Source organism: Pipistrellus kuhlii, unplaced genomic scaffold (genome assembly GCF_014108245.1).
Source record: "Pipistrellus kuhlii isolate mPipKuh1 unplaced genomic scaffold, mPipKuh1.p scaffold_m20_p_101, whole genome shotgun sequence".
Taxonomy (NCBI): Eukaryota; Metazoa; Chordata; class Mammalia; order Chiroptera; family Vespertilionidae; genus Pipistrellus; species Pipistrellus kuhlii.
In genome coordinates, this window is record NW_023425407.1 from 414,014 (window position 1) to 430,292 (window position 16,279).

Genomic DNA, 16,279 nt, shown 5'->3' on the forward strand with positions numbered 1-16,279 from the left:
AATGTGCCCACAACCAAGGTACATGCCCTTGACCGGAATCGAACCTGGGACCTTTCAGTCCGCAGGCCGACGCTCTATCCACTGAGCCAAACTGGTTTCGGCTAATTTAATAAATCTTTATTGTTCAGATTATTACAATTGTTCCTCTTTCTCTCCCCCCACATAGATCCCCTCCACCTGGTTCCCACCCCACCCTTTGCCCTTACCTCCTCCCACTGTCCTCATTCATAGGTGTATGCTTTTTGTCCAGTCTCTTCCTGCACACCCCTTTTCCCCTGAGAATTTTCAGTCCACTTCCTTTCTATGTCCCTGATTCTGTTATATTCACCAGTTTATTCTGTTCATCAGGTTTTTAATTCACTTGATTTTTAGATTCACTTGTTGATAGATATGTATTTGTTCAAAATTTTTTATCTTTACCTTTTTCTTCTTCTTCTTCTTCTTCTTAAAGAATACCTTTCAGCCAAAACCAGTTTGGCTCAGTGGATAGAGCGTCATCCTGTGGACTGAAAGGTCCCGGGTTCAATTCCCGTCAGAGGCATGTACCTTGGTTGTGGGCACATCCCCAGTAGGGGGTGTGCAAGAGGCGGCTGATCAATGATTCTCTCTCATTGATGTTTCTAATTTTCTATCCCTCTCTCTTCCTCTCTGTAAAAAAAATCAATAAAATATGTTTTTAAAAACTTTTAAAAAATAAAGAATACCTTTCAGTGGTGTTGATGAACTCCTTTAGCTTTTTCTTATCTGTGAAGTTCTTTATCTGACCTTCAATTCTGAATGATAGTTTTGCTGAGTAATTTTGGTTGTAGGTTCTTGCTATTCATCACCTTGAATATTTCTTGCCATTCCCATCTGGCCTGCATCGTTTCTGTTGAGAAATCAGCTGACAGTCATATGGGTGCTCCTTTATAGGTCACTAACTGCTTTCCTCTTGCTGCTTTTAATATTCTCTCTTTGTCTTTTGCTCTTGAAATTTTAATTATGATGTGTCTTGATGTGGTCCTCTTTGGATTCCTTTTGTTTGGGGTTCTTTGCGTTTCCTGGACTTGTAAGACTATTTCTTTCACCAAGTGGGGAAAGTTTTCGGTCATTATTTCTTCAAATAGGTTTTCAGTATCATGTTTTCTCTCTTCTTCTGGCACCCCGGTAATTCTGATGTTGGTATGCTTGAAGTTGTCCCAGAGACTCCTTACACTACCTTAATATTTTTGGATTCTTTTTGCTTTTTGCTTTTCTGGTTGGGTGTTTTTTGCTTCTTTGTTTTCAAATCTTTGACTTGATTCTTGTGTTCCTCTAGTCTGCTGTTGGGTCCCTGTATATTATTTTTTATTTTAGTCAGTGTATGTTTAATTTCTAGATGGTCTTTTTTCATATCCTTGAGGGTCTCGCTAAATTTATCAGCCTTTTCTAGGAAATTCTTGAAAAACCTTATAACCGTGATTTTGAACTCTTTATCCAGTCGTTTGTTTTCCTCCACTTCTTTCATTTGTGATCTGTTTCTTTGTCTCTATAGTTTTGCTGCTTCCCTGAGTTGGTAGGGTAACTTTGTGTGCTAGGTGTCCTATAGGGCCCAGTGGCTCGGCCTCCCCAGTTACCTGAGGTGGATACTCTTGATGCACCCCTTTGTGCATTGTGTGTACAGCCTTGTTGTAGTTAAGTTTTTGATTGTTGTTGGTATCACTGGGAGGAACTGACCTCCAGGCCAATTGGCTATGAGGATCAGCTGTGTCTATGCCAGGAGAACTTCTGTGCTGGAGACAGCCTTATGAGATAAGACTTGCAAAATTGCAAAAGCCTTTGTGCTCAGTTTGGATGGGCTGAGCAGACAGTCTTGGCTTCCCGTCAGCCCTGCCCTATGATGCCCCTGGGTCTCAGTGTCCCTCGGTAATTGCTGCAAGCACCTCTAAGAGTAAGCCACCCTCGGGTTTCGCCCTCTGTCAAACAGTCCAGTTTCTCCCCCAGTGAATCTGTATTTCCAGATTCTCGCCCGGAACTGGAGTTCAGCGTAGCGGGGGAGCTTCTGTTTCCCACCTGCTGGAGAAAGCCAGCGGCATTCATTAGAAAGTCCTCTCTTCGCGCACTTGCACACACACCTCCAGACCTCTGCCTTTCACAGCTCCCCTGAGTTTCCGCCTGACAGTCAAGATCCCCCCGCCCCCCGTATAACCCTGCATCCCCAGGGTGTCGCCCGGAACTGGGGTTCAGTGCAGTCAGGAGCTTCTGTCTCCCTCCCGCTAGATAAAGCCAGCGAGGCACTCAGCTGCCCGTGCACACATATCTCCATACCTGAGTCTCAATGTGCTTTCCTTCTAGTTGTAGGATTTCCACTCAGCCAGCTTTCCTGTGGTTCTGAATGATGTTCGTTTTGTCTTTAGTTATAGTTTTGAAATTATTGTGTAAGGCAGCAGTTTAAGTATTTACCTATGCTGCCATCTTTGTTTCTTGAGTTTCATTTTCTTCATAACCTCCAACACTTGTCATTACTTGTCCTGTTGGTAAAAGCCATTCTAACAGGTGTATCTAATTTAGGGTCCATTTGCATTTCCCTCATAGCTGGTGAAGCTGAGCATCTTTTCATACATCTGTTGGCCATTTGTATGTCATCTTGGGAGAAGTGTCTGTTCAGGTCCTCTGCTCATTTTTTTAATTGAATGGTTTCATCCTCAGTCAGGGTGCATACGGGAGGCAAATGAGCGATGTTTTTTTCTCTCTTTCTTTCTCTCTCTCTCTCTCTCTATCTCTCTATCTCTTTCTCTATCTCTCTATCTTTCTCTCCCTCTCCCCTTCTCCCTCTCCCCCTCTCCCCCTCTCCCCCTCTGCCTTCCCCTCTCCTCCTTTCCCCTCCCCCCTTTCTCTCTCTCTTCCAAAACCAATAAAAACATATCCAGGGGCGAGGATTTAAGAAAAAAGCGATATGCATTTTATTCCCTGTGTGGGTTGTATCTCCACCATCACAGTCAAGTACCGAGCAGTTCAAACCACCTTGGTGTGGCCCTTTTTTTTTTTTTTAAACATATTTTATTGATTTTTTACAGAGAGGAAGGGAGAGGAATAGAGAGTTAGAAACATTGATCAGCTGCCTCCTGCATACTCCCCACTGGGGATGTGCCCACAACCAAGGTACATGCCCTTGGCCGGAATCGAACCTGGGACCTTTCAGTCTGCAAGCCGACGCTCTTGTCCACTGAGCCAAACCGGTTTCGGCTTGGTGTGGCCCTTTTAACTGCTCCCACCTTTCTCCTGCCCGGTACCGTCACACATCCCCAACCCCTGTAACCACTAATCAGTTTCTGTTTCTAAAATTGTGTTATTTCCAAATGTTTGGCTAAACATATAATACATGGCCTTTGGGAATTAGCTTTTTTCTTTGTCAGCGTAATTCCCTGTAGTGTCCTCCAATTGTGTGCTTCGGTGGTGTGTTGGTGTACTCCTTTTTATTGCCGAGGAGTGCTATGGTCTGTGGACCCACAGTCTGTTTATCTAGGCTGATTTCTGTAGTGCTTTCCCTCATTTCATTCCCAGTAATCTCTCTAGGAGCTTAATTATTCATTTCAAAGAGCCCTCCTCCCACCTCTTTTCCTCCTGTGCAACCTCTCCCTCTTCCTCCTCCGTTCCTCCTCCTCCGTTCCTCCAGCTCAGAGTGTGGCTGACCTCCCTCAGCAGGGCTTCTTCTCTGTGTCCTTGTTCCTGTGGAGCTCTGGGTCGGCCCAGCACAGTGACCTGGATAGACAGGCACTTCATCTCGGGCTTAGCTGAGCTAAACGTGCACACATGCAGCCCAGAGGGACTCTGCCCAGTCTGCCTCCTTCACCTGCTCGCTCACCTGCAGCCACCTCTGAGCAGCCCACCCAGGTGCTGGCTGCTCCCCCCCATGGCTTCATGCTTCATACTTGGCTGTTCTCATCTCTTTGGCGTGGTCACCAGCCAGCCGCACATCCCTGCCTCTTCCTCTTCCTCCTGAAGCCGCTGCCCTGGCTCCCTTCCACCCTCACGGACCTGTGGTGACTCTGCTCTCCAGGTTGGCGTCCCGGCAGGGGCTGTCAGCAGTGACCGTCCTCTCCTCTCAGCTCTGCACGCTCGTCGTTCTATTGAGGAAACGAGCCAGCATCCGGAGTGTGCGGTCTCGCTTGGGCAGTGGTGTCATGTTTCCATGGAGGCTCACCTGCAAGCAAACCTGTCCTCCGGTCCTCGCCCCTCCCCTGCCTGTAGGACTTCTGAGTCTGGGTCTCTGCTGTCCTCGCAGAGGCTTGCTTATAGCTTCTTAGGTCTTCCCGGTGTTTCTGCTCGGCTTGATGGAAGTCACCTTTCCCAGGAGTGATCCCCTCAGGGGCATCTGCAGGGGCGGGCTGGCCCCCTGCTTACAGGTGTTTGGCTTCAGGTGATCGTGTTCCTGAAGAGGAAGGACACGTTCATCAGCCTGGTCCTGAAGCACATCGGCACCTCGGCCCTCATGGACCTGCTGCTTCGCCTGGTCAGCTGTGTGGAGCCAGCTGGGCTCCGGCAGGAAGTCCTGCAGGTGAGTGTGTGGCCCTGCGCTCAGCCGGTCCCTCCGGCGTGTCTGCAGGTTCCTGATGGTGGTCGTGGCTTGCACAGTGAAGGGCTTAGCACTGGCGTGCTGGGCACTCCCCGCTTCCCAGGCCGCGTGGTGCCTCCCTGAGGCCATCGGGCTCCGGTCAGGGCTGGGCTGGACTCTGCACCTTTTCCATTGTCCTTTCTCCGTCCATTCAGAAGCAAGAGCAGAACGTTCCTTCTACCCCCACCTCTCCAGCCTCTGTTCAGTGACCAAGCAGAACCCCAACTTTCCTTACCTCCCGTCCCACCCCTCGGCCTGAGGCAGGACCTCCTGTGGCTCTGTGCCCTGCAGACCTGAGAAAGGCAGAGCCAGGCAGGGAAAGGCAGAGCCCACGGTCCTGTCGGTTGTCCTGCAGTGTGTGCCCGTGTCTGTCCCGATGGTGTGTCTGTCCCGAGGTGCTTACGGCCGGCCGTAGCTCCCTCAGGGCTTTCCCAGAAACGGGGGGAAAAGAGGGCTTCCCAGCCCAGAGAGGCAGGAGGTCAGTGCTGGCAGTTGTCCCTGGTGCCTGGTGGGTGTGCAGTTTAAAGTAGGATAAACTATTGGTCCTCCTCACCCATGTCCCAGCCCCTGGAACCCGTGACTGCTCATCAGGGTGGCAGGGCTCAGTCCTAGGCTAATAGCCCGGCCTGGGTGAGCCTCCCACTAAGACCAGTCACAGCCCACGCCCTTAGTGGGCGCAGCATCACGTCTGCTGTTCTGAGCTGGAGGGAAGGCTCCCTGCACAGTCCTGGGCGCACATCATCCGTCTGCCCTTGAACCCCCCAGCGCCCAGCACGTCAGCCCTGGAGGGCTCCTGTGGCCTCACCAGGGTCACAGGTTCTCTTCCGGGTCAGGCTCCCACCCAGGTGGGGGGTTCAACCCTCAGGGCACATACGGGAGGTAATCGATCGATGTTTCTCTCTTCCTTTCTCTCTAAAAAAAGAAAAGACATGTCCTTGGATGAGGATTAAAAGAAAAAGGAAAAAGCAGCAGCTGCTGCACTGGGAGGGGTGGTGCTCGGGTGCTCCAGGCAGAGCTGGCGTGTGCGCGTCCACCCCGTTAGGACACGGACGGCGCTTCCTCCCCATGGACGTCAGGTCGCTGCCTGTTCTCTCTGGGCCTGGGGCACGTGCTGGGCCAAGAGCCTGTGTCTGCATATGCTGGCATATGCACGCCACATTGGTGCGCGTGTAGGTTGTGCGTGGTGTTCCACACGCAGAAGGACGTTCCGTGTGGTTAGATGTGAGCAGAGCCGTCACATCCTCCTTTCCCTTCCAGTGGCTCAGTGAAGAGAGGGTCATCCAGAGACTCGTGGAGTTGATCCACCCCCGGGAGGATGAAGACGTGAGTACACGTACACGCCTCAGGCCGTGGGGCAGCGCCCGCTGCTGCGTCCGAGGGGCAGGGCGGCCTTTCCGCCCAGGAGGACATGGCACAGCTCTGTCCATCTGTCAAGCACTGACTCGGAGACTTTGTTACTGATGAGTAACGCGCACGCATTATAGAGCTGCTCGCACAGAACTGTGTGTTTCCTGTGCTTGAGTAACACATTGCCCCAAAACTCATTTGCTCACAACAGCAAGTAATTTTTATCTCTGTCTCTGTGGGTCAGTGATGTGGACACAGCCTAGCGGGCCCTCTGCCCAGGGCTCGCCCGGGGGAGGAGGCTTGCTCACAGGGTCACTGGTGCCTCGGTCACTGGGCTGTCTGCAGGACTCGGGCCCTTGGGGGCCTCTCCACAGGGCAGCCCGCAGTGTGGCTCGGCTTCCCTCGGGGAGAGCAGGCGGGAGAGGCTCCTCAGACTCTGCTCTAAGCGAGAGGCTCTGCTGCGCTCTGCTCCCTGCAGGGGAGTGTCTGGTTCTGGCTGTGCTCAAGGCCGGGCTGGAAGGGAGAGCTCTGGCCGGAAGTTCTCCTGCCAGGGAGAGGCATGGGGGTGCCAATGGAGTCTGTCCCGCCATCCCCCAAGGGTGTCTGCGCCGATGCCCCTGAGCCTGAGCGTTGGGGCTGACGGGCCTGTCCACGGGCCACAGGGCCTGCCTGGCTGCTCCCATTTCTCCCCGTCCTTCAGCCGAGTGTCCTGATGCCGACAAGGGGCCAGGCTGCACGTCTAACCGCGTCCACTGCCCCGAGGAAACCCCGTGACCCACAAGTGCCCTGGGTCAGTTCTACACGTCCCCGTGGTCACGTTTCCCTCAAAAGTCGATCCTTTGTGTCTGTTTTCACGGGACTCCTCTGAGTAACAGGAGCCCCTTGTTAGGGTAAAAGATGGGACCCGGGAGCTGGTCCCCTATGCAGCGCAAGTCGCCGTGGTCCGAGGGGCAGGCGCCCTGCGAGCCAGTGGAGCATTGAGAGCCTGGGAACTCGTACCTGCCTCAGAGCCCGCTCGCCAGGAGCCCCTCCCCGGCCAGGCAGTCTAGTGCGCCTGACAGTGGGAGGCAGAGCAGACACCGCGGGAGTGACCTGGTTTAGAGCGTGTCCCCAGCTTCCAGAAGACGAGCAGCGGCTCTGTCCGCCGGCAGGTGCTGACGCGGCCCCGGGCTCTGACGGGCGCCGTGTCCCTGTCTTTGCAGAGGCAGTCCAACGCTTCCCAGACGCTCTGTGACATCGTCCGGCTGGGCAGGGAGCAGGGCGGCCAGCTGCCCGAGGCCCTGGAGCCGGACCCCCTCCTCGCAGTGCTGGAGTCGTGAGTGCTGTGGGCTAGTGGGATGCTGGCAGGCGCTGGTGGGATGGGGTCTCTGAGTTAGGGCGCCCTGGAAGCAGGTTCGGACTCGGAGGAGCTGGCTGTGCCATGCTCCCCGGACCCAGAGCTAAGCCCAGGGCCTGTTTCCCCGGGGAGGGCTCTAGGCAGGGGCCCGAGTGCAGGCTGGCAGGGCACACCTCCACGGGAGGGGGGGAGGGAGGCGTGCTCTGTCTGCTCTGCTCCAGGCAGTGACCGTGTGTGACAGGCAGGACTGCGTGGAGCAGCTTCTGAGGAACATGTTTGACGGGGACCAGACGGAGAGCTGCCTCGTCAGCGGGACGCAGGTGCTGCTGACCTTGCTGGAAGCCAGGCGGGCTGGGTGAGTGCCTCGTGGGGAAGCATCGCCCTCACTGGGCGCCACCCTCCCGGCAGGCGGCTTGAGTGTGGGGAAGTTCTCTCGAGGCCTCAGGCAGCCACCAACCTCTTGAGACGAGGCTGTGGGGGTGTTGGGCAGGGGAGGGAGCTGCACGGAGCCGGGCTGTCCCGCCTCCATCTGCTTCCTCATCCACAGGACAGAGGGCCTGGTGGACGCCTTTGCTCAGGGATTGGAGAGGCTGTGCCCCATCAGCCGCAGCGTCCTGCATGGCATCGAGCCCAGGCTGAAGGACTTCCACCAGCTCCTGCTCCACCCGCCAAAGGTACGGGACCTCAGACAGCAGAGCGCCCCAGGTGACGCGGACGCGTGGACATGCTCCCTGCTGTTCCCTGACCTGATGAGGACCAGGCGGTGCCAGCGCCTGTTCCGGGCCCCCTGCTGCATGTCCGTCTGCACGGGGACTGGGGATGGGCCTTTTGCAGCCCCCTGATGACTTGTATTCTGAAATAGGGTCGTCTGAGAGCCCACATTCACCGTCCGCCTGGCCTCTGAGTTAGGGCACCCAGCCAAGGGCCAGGGATCCCAGAGGAGGCCCCTTGCTCAGCTCCGCAGCTCGAGAGGGTGCTGGGGTCACGCTGAGGAGACTCGTTCTCTCACTGTCCCCCAGGCTGCCTCCCCGCCAGAAAGTAAGCTTCACCGAGGTAGAGGTTCTGGAACATTCTGTTAGCAGAAAGGTAGCTACAGGACGCTGCATGTGCGGATCAGAGAAGACCCGTGTGCAGCCTCCTGAGTTTCCAGGTGGCCCTGAGAGCGCTGGTCCTGCCTCGCACCCCGGTCTCACACTCCAGGGTGCTGACCCCTGTAGCTTGGGGAGCCTCTGGGTGCAGACCCCGCACTCACTCTGATGCCTCCTTCCCTCTCCAACCAGTGCTCTCTCGAGGAAGGCCCCCTCCTCCCTCCGAGCTGTGCCACAGTGTGGGCCCCAGGCAGGCCCTGGAGCAGTGGTCACGCTGGGCTGCCAGGGTCAGTGAGTGCTCTGTGTTTGCAGAAACCGGCAATCCTGACCACCATCGGCGTCCTGGAGGAGCCCCTCGGGAACGCCCGCCTGCACGGCGCCCGCCTCATGGCTGCCCTGCTGCACACCAACACGCCCAGCATCAACCAGGAGCTCTGCCGGCTCAACACCATGGGCTTGCTGCTGGTGAGCGGCCCGCTCCTCCTCCCTCCCCCACGCGGCAGTGGGCGGGCTAGGCAGGTGCCCCGGCAGGCCCCGCAGGCGGGCATCCGGACCTCACCCCAGGGGTGGGCCTCGGGGTGAGACAGGCCCAGGCTGACCACAGCCTGAGCGAAGTTGGGACAGCCCGGCTTCGATGCAGCTCATGGAGATTGCCCTGCGAGCAGAGGCTGGTGTCTGTCTTTCTGAGGGAGGGTTAAGAAGGTCACTCACTCCCAGATCGCTGCTCGATGCAGGACTTTGGTTTTAGCCCTTCAGCACAGAGCATCCTAGAGGAGCAGCTGCTCGCTCTCCACAGGGCACCCCAGCACTTCCTGTCAGAGCCAGGGGAGCCTGGGTGAGCCATTCAGTGCCTGGGGGAGCCTGGGTGTCTGAGGAGAGGGCCCGCCAGGCAGAGGGGTGCTGAGGCGGGGGCATGGCTCTGCGGGCACCACAGGCAGATGCATCCCCAGCTGCTCTTGGGCCTCTGCTCCCAGAAGGAGCCAGCCTTGGAGCTGGGCCTGGAGTACTGGCCTCTCCAGGTTCTTCCGATGTGGAAACCCCAGAGGGTAATGAAGGACTTCCTTTTCCTCTCCTAAACATCGTTTTCTCTTTCCCACCTCTTTCTATCTTTACTGTGGTAAACAAACACATAAACATTTACCAGCTTAATAATTTTAAGGGTTCCAATTCAGTAGCATTAAGTACATTCAGTTTATATAACCACCCCACTGTGAATCTGCAGAACTTTGTTATCTTCAAACAAGCACTGACATGAGGCAGTCTGTCCCCCATGCCCTCCCACAGCCCCTGTGAGGTGGGCTCTGAGGGCCGGTGGAAGAGGCACCGCCGTGGTGGCCCTTTGTGTCTTGCGTGTTGCACTGAGCACATTGTCTACGGGGTCCGTTCCTCCCTGCTGCAGCAGGAACCAGACGTCTGTCCTTTTATGGCGGAATCGCCTCCCCTTGTAGACAACTTTGTCCATTCTCTTCGTTGATGGATGTGTGAGTTGCTTTCCCCTTCAGCTCTTTTATTTATTTTATTTTTATTGACTTTAGAGAGAGGAAGAGAGAGTCAGCAACATCAGTGATGAGAGAGAATCATCTTGCAAGACCCCTACTGGGGATCAAACCCACAATCCAGGCATGTGCCTGTGACCGGAATCTAACCTGGGACCCTTCCGTCCCCAGACCAATGCTCTATCCATTGAGCCACACCGCTGCTTTGAATGAAGCTGCTATAAACATGGACGTGCAGGTTCCTGTGTGAGTCCAGCCTCCCTCTGGGAAACGTGCCCAGACGTGGGGCTGGGGGTCACGTGCTGTGGCCGCGCTCCGAGGGAGCGCGCTTTCTCACACGGCTGCCCGCTTCCGCCGCCGCCGGCCGCGCAGGTGCCCAGGTGCCGGCGTCCGCGTCCTCCCGATTTCCTTTTCTGTAAAAGTGGCCGCGTGATGGCTGGGAGGCGGTGTCTCGTGGTGGCTTTGATTTGCATTTCCCTCATGGTTGGTGATGCTGAGCACCTGCTCATGTGCTTCTGTTCGCCATTTGTGTCTTTCCTTTGAACAGCTGTCCAGTCCTTTGCCCATTTTTGAGTCAGGTGGTTCTTTTGATGGTTGTTGAGTTATAGGAGTTCTTTATATATTATGGATTAAGGTTTTTAAATGGATTCTTCTCAATTCTGTGGGTTATCTTTTCATTCCGTTTACACACACGTTTTTAATTTTAATGAAGTTCAATTTACCTATTGGTGTCATATCCAAGAAATCATTGCCAAATCCACTGTCATGCCACGGACTCCTTGTTTTCTTAAGAGTTTTATGATTTTAGCTCTGTCAGGTCTTCGATGCACTGTGAATTACTTTGTAAATGCCGTCTCCGGGAGGGTTCAGCTTCGTTCCTCTGCCTGTGCATGGCCATTCCCGGCACTTTCCCCACTGAACAGCGTGGCATCCTGTGGGAAATCAGGTGGCCATATATAGGAGTTTATTTCTTGACTCTCAGTTCTCTTGCCTTGGTCTCCATGTCTATCCTCACGCCAGGACTACCTGCTGCTGGGAAGTGAAGTGTGAGTCCAACTTTTTTTGGGGTCAAGATTGTTTTCTTTTGGGGATCCTTTGTGATTCCCTATGAATATTAGGATGCATTTTTCTATTTCTCAAAAAAAAAAAGGGGGAAAAAAGCCGCTGAGTGGCATTTGAAGAGACCTTCCTGAGTCTGTGGATCACTTTGGTGATGGTGTCAGCCTCCTGCCTGACCTGCGCCTTCTCAGCGACTCAGAGGTCTGCGCTCCTTGGCCGTGTGCACGTCTCTCACCTCCTGGGCTCACTCATTCCTAAGTGTGTTCTGTTTTTGGGTACTGTTGAAAATGGAATTATTGCCGAGACCGGTTTGGCTCAGTGGATAGAGCGTCGGCCTGCGGACTGAAAGGTCCCAGATTCGATTCCGGTCAAGGGCATGTACCTTGGTTGCGGCACATCCCCTGCAAGGGGTGTGCAGGAGGCAGCTGATCAGTGTTTCTCTCTCATTGATGTTCCTAGCGTTCTACCCCTCTCTTCTCCTCTCTGTAAAAAAAAATCAATAAAATATATTTAAAAACAAACAAACTATGGGATAAAGAGAAAGGCTAGAAGGAGTTAAGCTTCTAATTTGCAGACAAAAGATTGACCCTCAGGCATGTTCAGGTGCCTCTGCTTGGGCTCCGCAGAGGGAGGCTCTGGGGTGCCGCCTCACCTGCCCCTGCCCCTCCCTGCCTGTCCCCAGGACCTGTTTTTCAAGTACACCTGGAATAACTTTCTGCACCTCCAAGTGGAACTGTGCGTGGCTGCGATTCTCTCCCACGCCCCGCGGGAGGACAGTGCTGTGGCCGGCGGCCCCGAGAGAGGAGACTCGGAGAGCCCGCTGCCTGCTGCCAGCCATGCCGAGAGCACGATGGTGGCCCACGTGAGTCCAGCCAGGCGCCGGCCACACCGCCTGAGGCCCTCCCCCCTGCGTTTTCTTTTCCGATCCTCACGTGACCTGGGTGAGCGGCCTCCTTTTGACTTTGAGAGAGGAAATCGCAGAAAGAGGGCATGAGAAAACATCCTGGGATTTGGGGTCCTTTGAGTCCACATGCGTCATCCTCGACGGGACGCATCTCTCCTTTCCTTCTCCCCCGGGAGCGCTTCCCACGATGCTCCCCTCCAGGCCACTGCTTGCTTGCCTGCTAAGCCCACTCGGTTCATGGAGGGCGGAAGGGAGCACGCAGCCCCTCGGACCCTGACCAATCAGCCTGTCCCCCCAGCTATTCCAGAAGTGCTGCCTGGTCCAGAGGATCCTGGAGGCCTGGGAGGCCAATGACCACACACAGTAAGAACCACGGGGGCTGGAGTGTGTGCCAGGCCCAGTGGCCCCGGGGCTTCCAGAGGAGGCTGGGCTCCAGAGGGGCTTCTGCCGCTGCCGACACCGCTGCCGGGCTGCCAGGGCGGCCGGGCGCCCGGCCGGGAGGGCTCCTTCCCCTCAGGCTCCACCAGCCTGGCTCCCGGGCCGCCTCTCCCTTTCCTCTGCCACAGGGTGTCCCAAACCCCCTTCCCCATCCCAGCCCTGCCACTTCTGCCGCTGAGCCCTTGGGCCCTCAGAAGAGTGTCCAGGCACCCCCCGCTCCCTCCCTGCTCCCCCCGCTCCCTCCCTGCCCGTGCGGCTCTGAGCAGCGGCTCTTTCTGGAACAGAGGCTGACACTTGTGCCTGAGGTTCCTGCCGCCCGGGTCCCAGATGGCCTGGAGGGTCCACTGTGGCAGCCCTGCCTCTGCCCTCCTTCTGCCCTCCCTCTGCCCTCCCGCTGCCCTCCCTCTGCCCTGCCCTCTGCCCTCCCTCTGCCCTGCCCTCTGCCCTCCCTCTGCCCTCCCTCTGCCCTCCCCCTGCCCTCCCTCTGCCCTGCCCTCTGCCCTCCCTCTGCCCTGCCCTCTGCCCTCCCTCTGCCCTCCCTCTGCCCTCCCACTGCCCTCCCTCTGCCCTCCCTCTGCCCTGCCCTCTGCTCTCCCTCTGCCCTCCCACTGCCCTCCCTCTGCCCTCCCTCTGCCCTGCCCTCTGCTCTCCCTCTGCCCTCCCTCTGCCCTGCCCTCTGCTCTCCCTCTGCCCTGCCCTCTGCCCTCCCTCTGCCCTATCCTCTGCCCTCCCTCTGCCCTGTCCTCTGCCCTCCCTCTGCCCTCCCTCTGCCCTGTCCTCTGCCCTCCCTCTGCCCTCCCTCTGCCCTCCCCCTGCCCTCTCTCTGCCTTTCCTCTGCCCTGCCCTTTTCCCTCCCCTTCCCTCCCTCTGCCCTGCCCTCTGCCCTGCCCTCCCTCTGCCCTGCCCTCTGCCCTCCCCCTCCCTCTGCCCTCCCACTGCCCTCCCCCTGCCCGCCCTCTGCCCTCCCTCTGCCCTCCCTCTACCCTCCCTCTGCCCTCCCGCTGCCCTGCCCTCTGCCCTGCCCTCTGCCCTGCCCTCTGCCCTCCCCCTGCCCTGCCCGCTGCCCTGCCCGCTGCCCTCCCTCTGCCCTGCCCGCTGCCCTGCCCTCTGCCCTGCCCTCTGCCCTCCCTCTGCCCTCCCGCTGCCCTGCCCGCTAGCCTGGGGCTGCCTCCCTCCCGGCCTATCCCTCATCTGCTCTTACTGAACCCAAATGGCCGTGCAACCACAGCCTGGCGACTTCCCCATTGTCTGGTCTGCGTGTGTGTGTGTGTGTGTGTGTGTGTGTGTGTGTGTGTTTGTGTACAGCACCTCCCAACGCAGGCGAGCCATGAGGAGGGACTCGGGGCGGTGGGCAAGGCCCAGGCCTGGCAGCTGCCCTCATGCTGCCCTTCGTTCGCTTCCAGGGCAGCAGGTGGCATGAGGCGTGGGAACATGGGCCACCTCACCCGGATCGCCAACGCGGTCGTGCGGAACCTGGAGAGGGGTGCCATGCAGACGCCCGTCAGCGAGGTTATCCAAGGTGAGCCTGGGCGCACCTGGCTGCCTCGCCTCGCGGGGGCCTTCCCGTGGCTGGGTGTGGGCCCGGTGCTGTTCTGTTGGCAGACGTCTGTTCGCGCTCAGGGCACGCCATGCAGTTCTGAGCCAGGCAGCCCTCGCCGGCCAGGCCAGGCCTCCCCTCTGCACCCTGGGCTGCTTCCTACTTGAGAGGCAGGACCTCGCTCCGGCGGCTGGTGCCGACCCTTCCCGCATGTCCTGGCACTGTCAGCAGCTCCGGGAAGGGTCCATGTGGCCGCACTGGGGAGGAGGATGCCAGGCAGACGGAGCAGGGTGTGCCCGGGGGGGTGGACTGGGAGATGGCTAGGCGGCGGAGTGTGTTAGGGGCGAGTGTGGGGGGTGTGCAGATGCTGTGAGCCCAGAGGGGGCACGGGGTACTGGCATTCAGTTGTGCTGCAGGGGTCGTCAGTCAGACCACGGGCGTGGCCTCGCTGGACCTGGCGTGTCCCCGCCTGGCAGCCCGTGGTCGCGGGCGATGTGAGCCCAGGAGGTCCCGGAGGCGGGAGGCTGTTCTGTCAGTGCCCCGGGCTGGGGTCGGGCCTCCTGGTCCCTCTGTCGCATGAGATGGGGCCAGGGAAGGCTCCCCAGGATGGTCCAGGTGGGGAGGCGACAGCAAGTGGAAGCTCTTTGCCGTCGTCTTCCCTCGCCGTTCCCGTGGTGTGAACCGGAGGCTCCGACCTCCGAAAAGCGGGTGGGGCACGCGGGTTGTGCAGAGGCGGGCTGTCGGCCGCTTCGTTACAGGAGTCGGCGCTGCGTGTCTGTCGGGCCCCTTGGGGTCCCTCGGGCACCAGGTGAACTCAGGCTCTGGCGCCCGCCGAGTCGGCCCTGGGCCTGCCGCACAGGCCGCCTGGGGCCTGCAGTGGCGCTGGGGACCAGGCAGCACTTCCCTCGCAGGGCTGCCTGCGGATTGCCGTGGGCGCTGGGAGAGCTTCGTGGAGGAGACGCTGACGGAGACCAACCGCAGGAACGCTGTGGACCTGGTGAGGAGTCTGGTCTGCTTGTGTGTGCATCTGCGGCCGAGCGTGTGGTGCGGCGTCTGCTGTGTCCAGACACAGACCCTCTGACCACGGGCCTGGGCCATCCCCGTGCGGGCCCGAGGCCCTGAGCAGAGCTGCTGTGGCCGCTCGGTCCCATCCCTGTCGTGTCAGGAGGCCCAGTGTGGCCTGAGAGGCCTGTGCCCAGACCCAGTGAGGGCTGCAGGCAACAGCTTGCTCCTGCCAGCTCACACCCGCCCTCTGCTGTTGCAGGTAAGCACCCACCTCCACCCCTCGAGTGAGGATGAGGACATGGAGGGCGTGTTCCCTAACGAGCTGTCCCTGCAGCAGGTGCGTGTGGCCAGGCCCTTGTCCGCAGGCCTAGCGGCACTGAGCTTCTAGGCGTCCCGGGGCATCTCGCCGGACTGCCGGGAGAGGGCGAGGGGAGCGATGCTCCTTGCGCCTGGCCCTGCCCCTCGCCGTGATGACGGGAGCCTCCCCCAGGCCACTCACAAGGATGGGCCTTTGGGGACGCGGCAGGCGAATGACAAGTCAAATAGGCTGAGTGGGTGTGGCCGCACGCACACGCGCCCTGTGTGGCCGAGCGGGGGGAGCGAGTCTGAGGCCGTGCCCGCCCCCCAGGCCTTCTCCGAGTACCAGGTCCAGCAGATGACGGCCACATTCGTGGACCAGTTTGGCTTCAACGATGAGGAGTTTGCAGACCAGGACGACAGCGTCAAGTGAGCCCAGCATGTGCCTGGCTGCCTTCCTCGCACACCACAGCCCTGCTTTGTGGCATCACCCCTCCCCCAGCCCCACCCGTCCCTTCCGGAGGGTGGAGCTCGCTAGAGGCTGCCCCTTCCTCAGCCGAGCCAGGTGTGAGCTGCGTGGGAGGGCTGGGCAGAGAGGGACCCTCACAGCCTGAAGACTCGGAGAGGGCAGGGCATGCCCTATCCAGACCAGCTGCAGCAGCCAGGTTCGAGTCCCCAGGCTGCCCCCTCAGAGCCGGGAGAAAGCAAACGGCATGGGCCCACCCGGTCAGCCTTGTGCTCTCAGCCCCACTGCTCTGGGCTACAGACTCCCTCGGCCTCCGCGCTGGGCGGCCTTGAGGGGTCACCCAGGCGCCACGCGCTGAGCGGCTGCGTTCTCCTTCCAGCGCTCCCTTCGACAGGATCGCAGAGATCAACTTCCACATCGACGCCGACGAGGACAGCGTGAGTCTCCTCTGTCTGCGGGCGGTGGACAGACATGGCGGTGGGTGGGCAGCGGGGCGAGGGGCTGCTCCCCGGGAGCCCATCCCGTGTGGCTGCGGCCAGGCCTCGGGCTGTGAACACGTGGCTCCCACAGCCCAGCGCGGCTCTGTTTGAGGCCTGCTGCGGGGACCACATCCAGCCCTTTGACGACGATGAAGACGATGACATCTGGGAGGACAAGGAGACCCAGTGTGCCGCCCGGGGCCTGGGCAGAGCCAGGTGTGTGCCCGCCCGCCGCCCCAGCTCCCCGAGGGAGA

The 16,279-nt window shown here is 58.6% G+C and overlaps 1 protein-coding gene across 9 annotated transcripts in view; it reads left to right on the forward strand.

Annotated features, from left to right (window-relative positions):
- PPP6R2 (protein phosphatase 6 regulatory subunit 2) overlaps positions 1 to 16,279 on the forward strand; it is a 56,433-nt gene that overhangs the window by 36,572 nt on the left and 3,582 nt on the right. For 4 of the 9 annotated variants that reach the window (XM_036430114.2, XM_036430116.2, XM_036430115.2 and 1 more), the window contains 14 exons: positions 4,379 to 4,516; positions 5,831 to 5,896; positions 7,123 to 7,235; positions 7,498 to 7,611; positions 7,804 to 7,930; positions 8,657 to 8,809; positions 11,582 to 11,761; positions 12,102 to 12,166; positions 13,645 to 13,760; positions 14,690 to 14,775; positions 15,043 to 15,120; positions 15,412 to 15,509; positions 15,926 to 16,039; positions 16,080 to 16,241. In XM_036430114.2, the coding sequence (XP_036286007.1) occupies positions 4,379 to 4,516; positions 5,831 to 5,896; positions 7,123 to 7,235; positions 7,498 to 7,611; positions 7,804 to 7,930; positions 8,657 to 8,809; positions 11,582 to 11,761; positions 12,102 to 12,166; positions 13,645 to 13,760; positions 14,690 to 14,775; positions 15,043 to 15,120; positions 15,412 to 15,509; positions 15,926 to 16,039; positions 16,080 to 16,241 (1,610 nt within the window). Of the gene's footprint in view, positions 1 to 4,378; positions 4,517 to 5,830; positions 5,897 to 7,122; positions 7,236 to 7,481; positions 7,612 to 7,803; positions 7,931 to 8,656; positions 8,810 to 11,581; positions 11,762 to 12,101; positions 12,167 to 13,644; positions 13,761 to 14,689; positions 14,776 to 15,042; positions 15,121 to 15,411; positions 15,510 to 15,925; positions 16,040 to 16,079; positions 16,242 to 16,279 lie in introns of those variants that run through there. The other 5 variants (XM_036430119.2, XM_045578734.1, XM_036430118.2 and 2 more) reach the window with 5 other exon arrangements.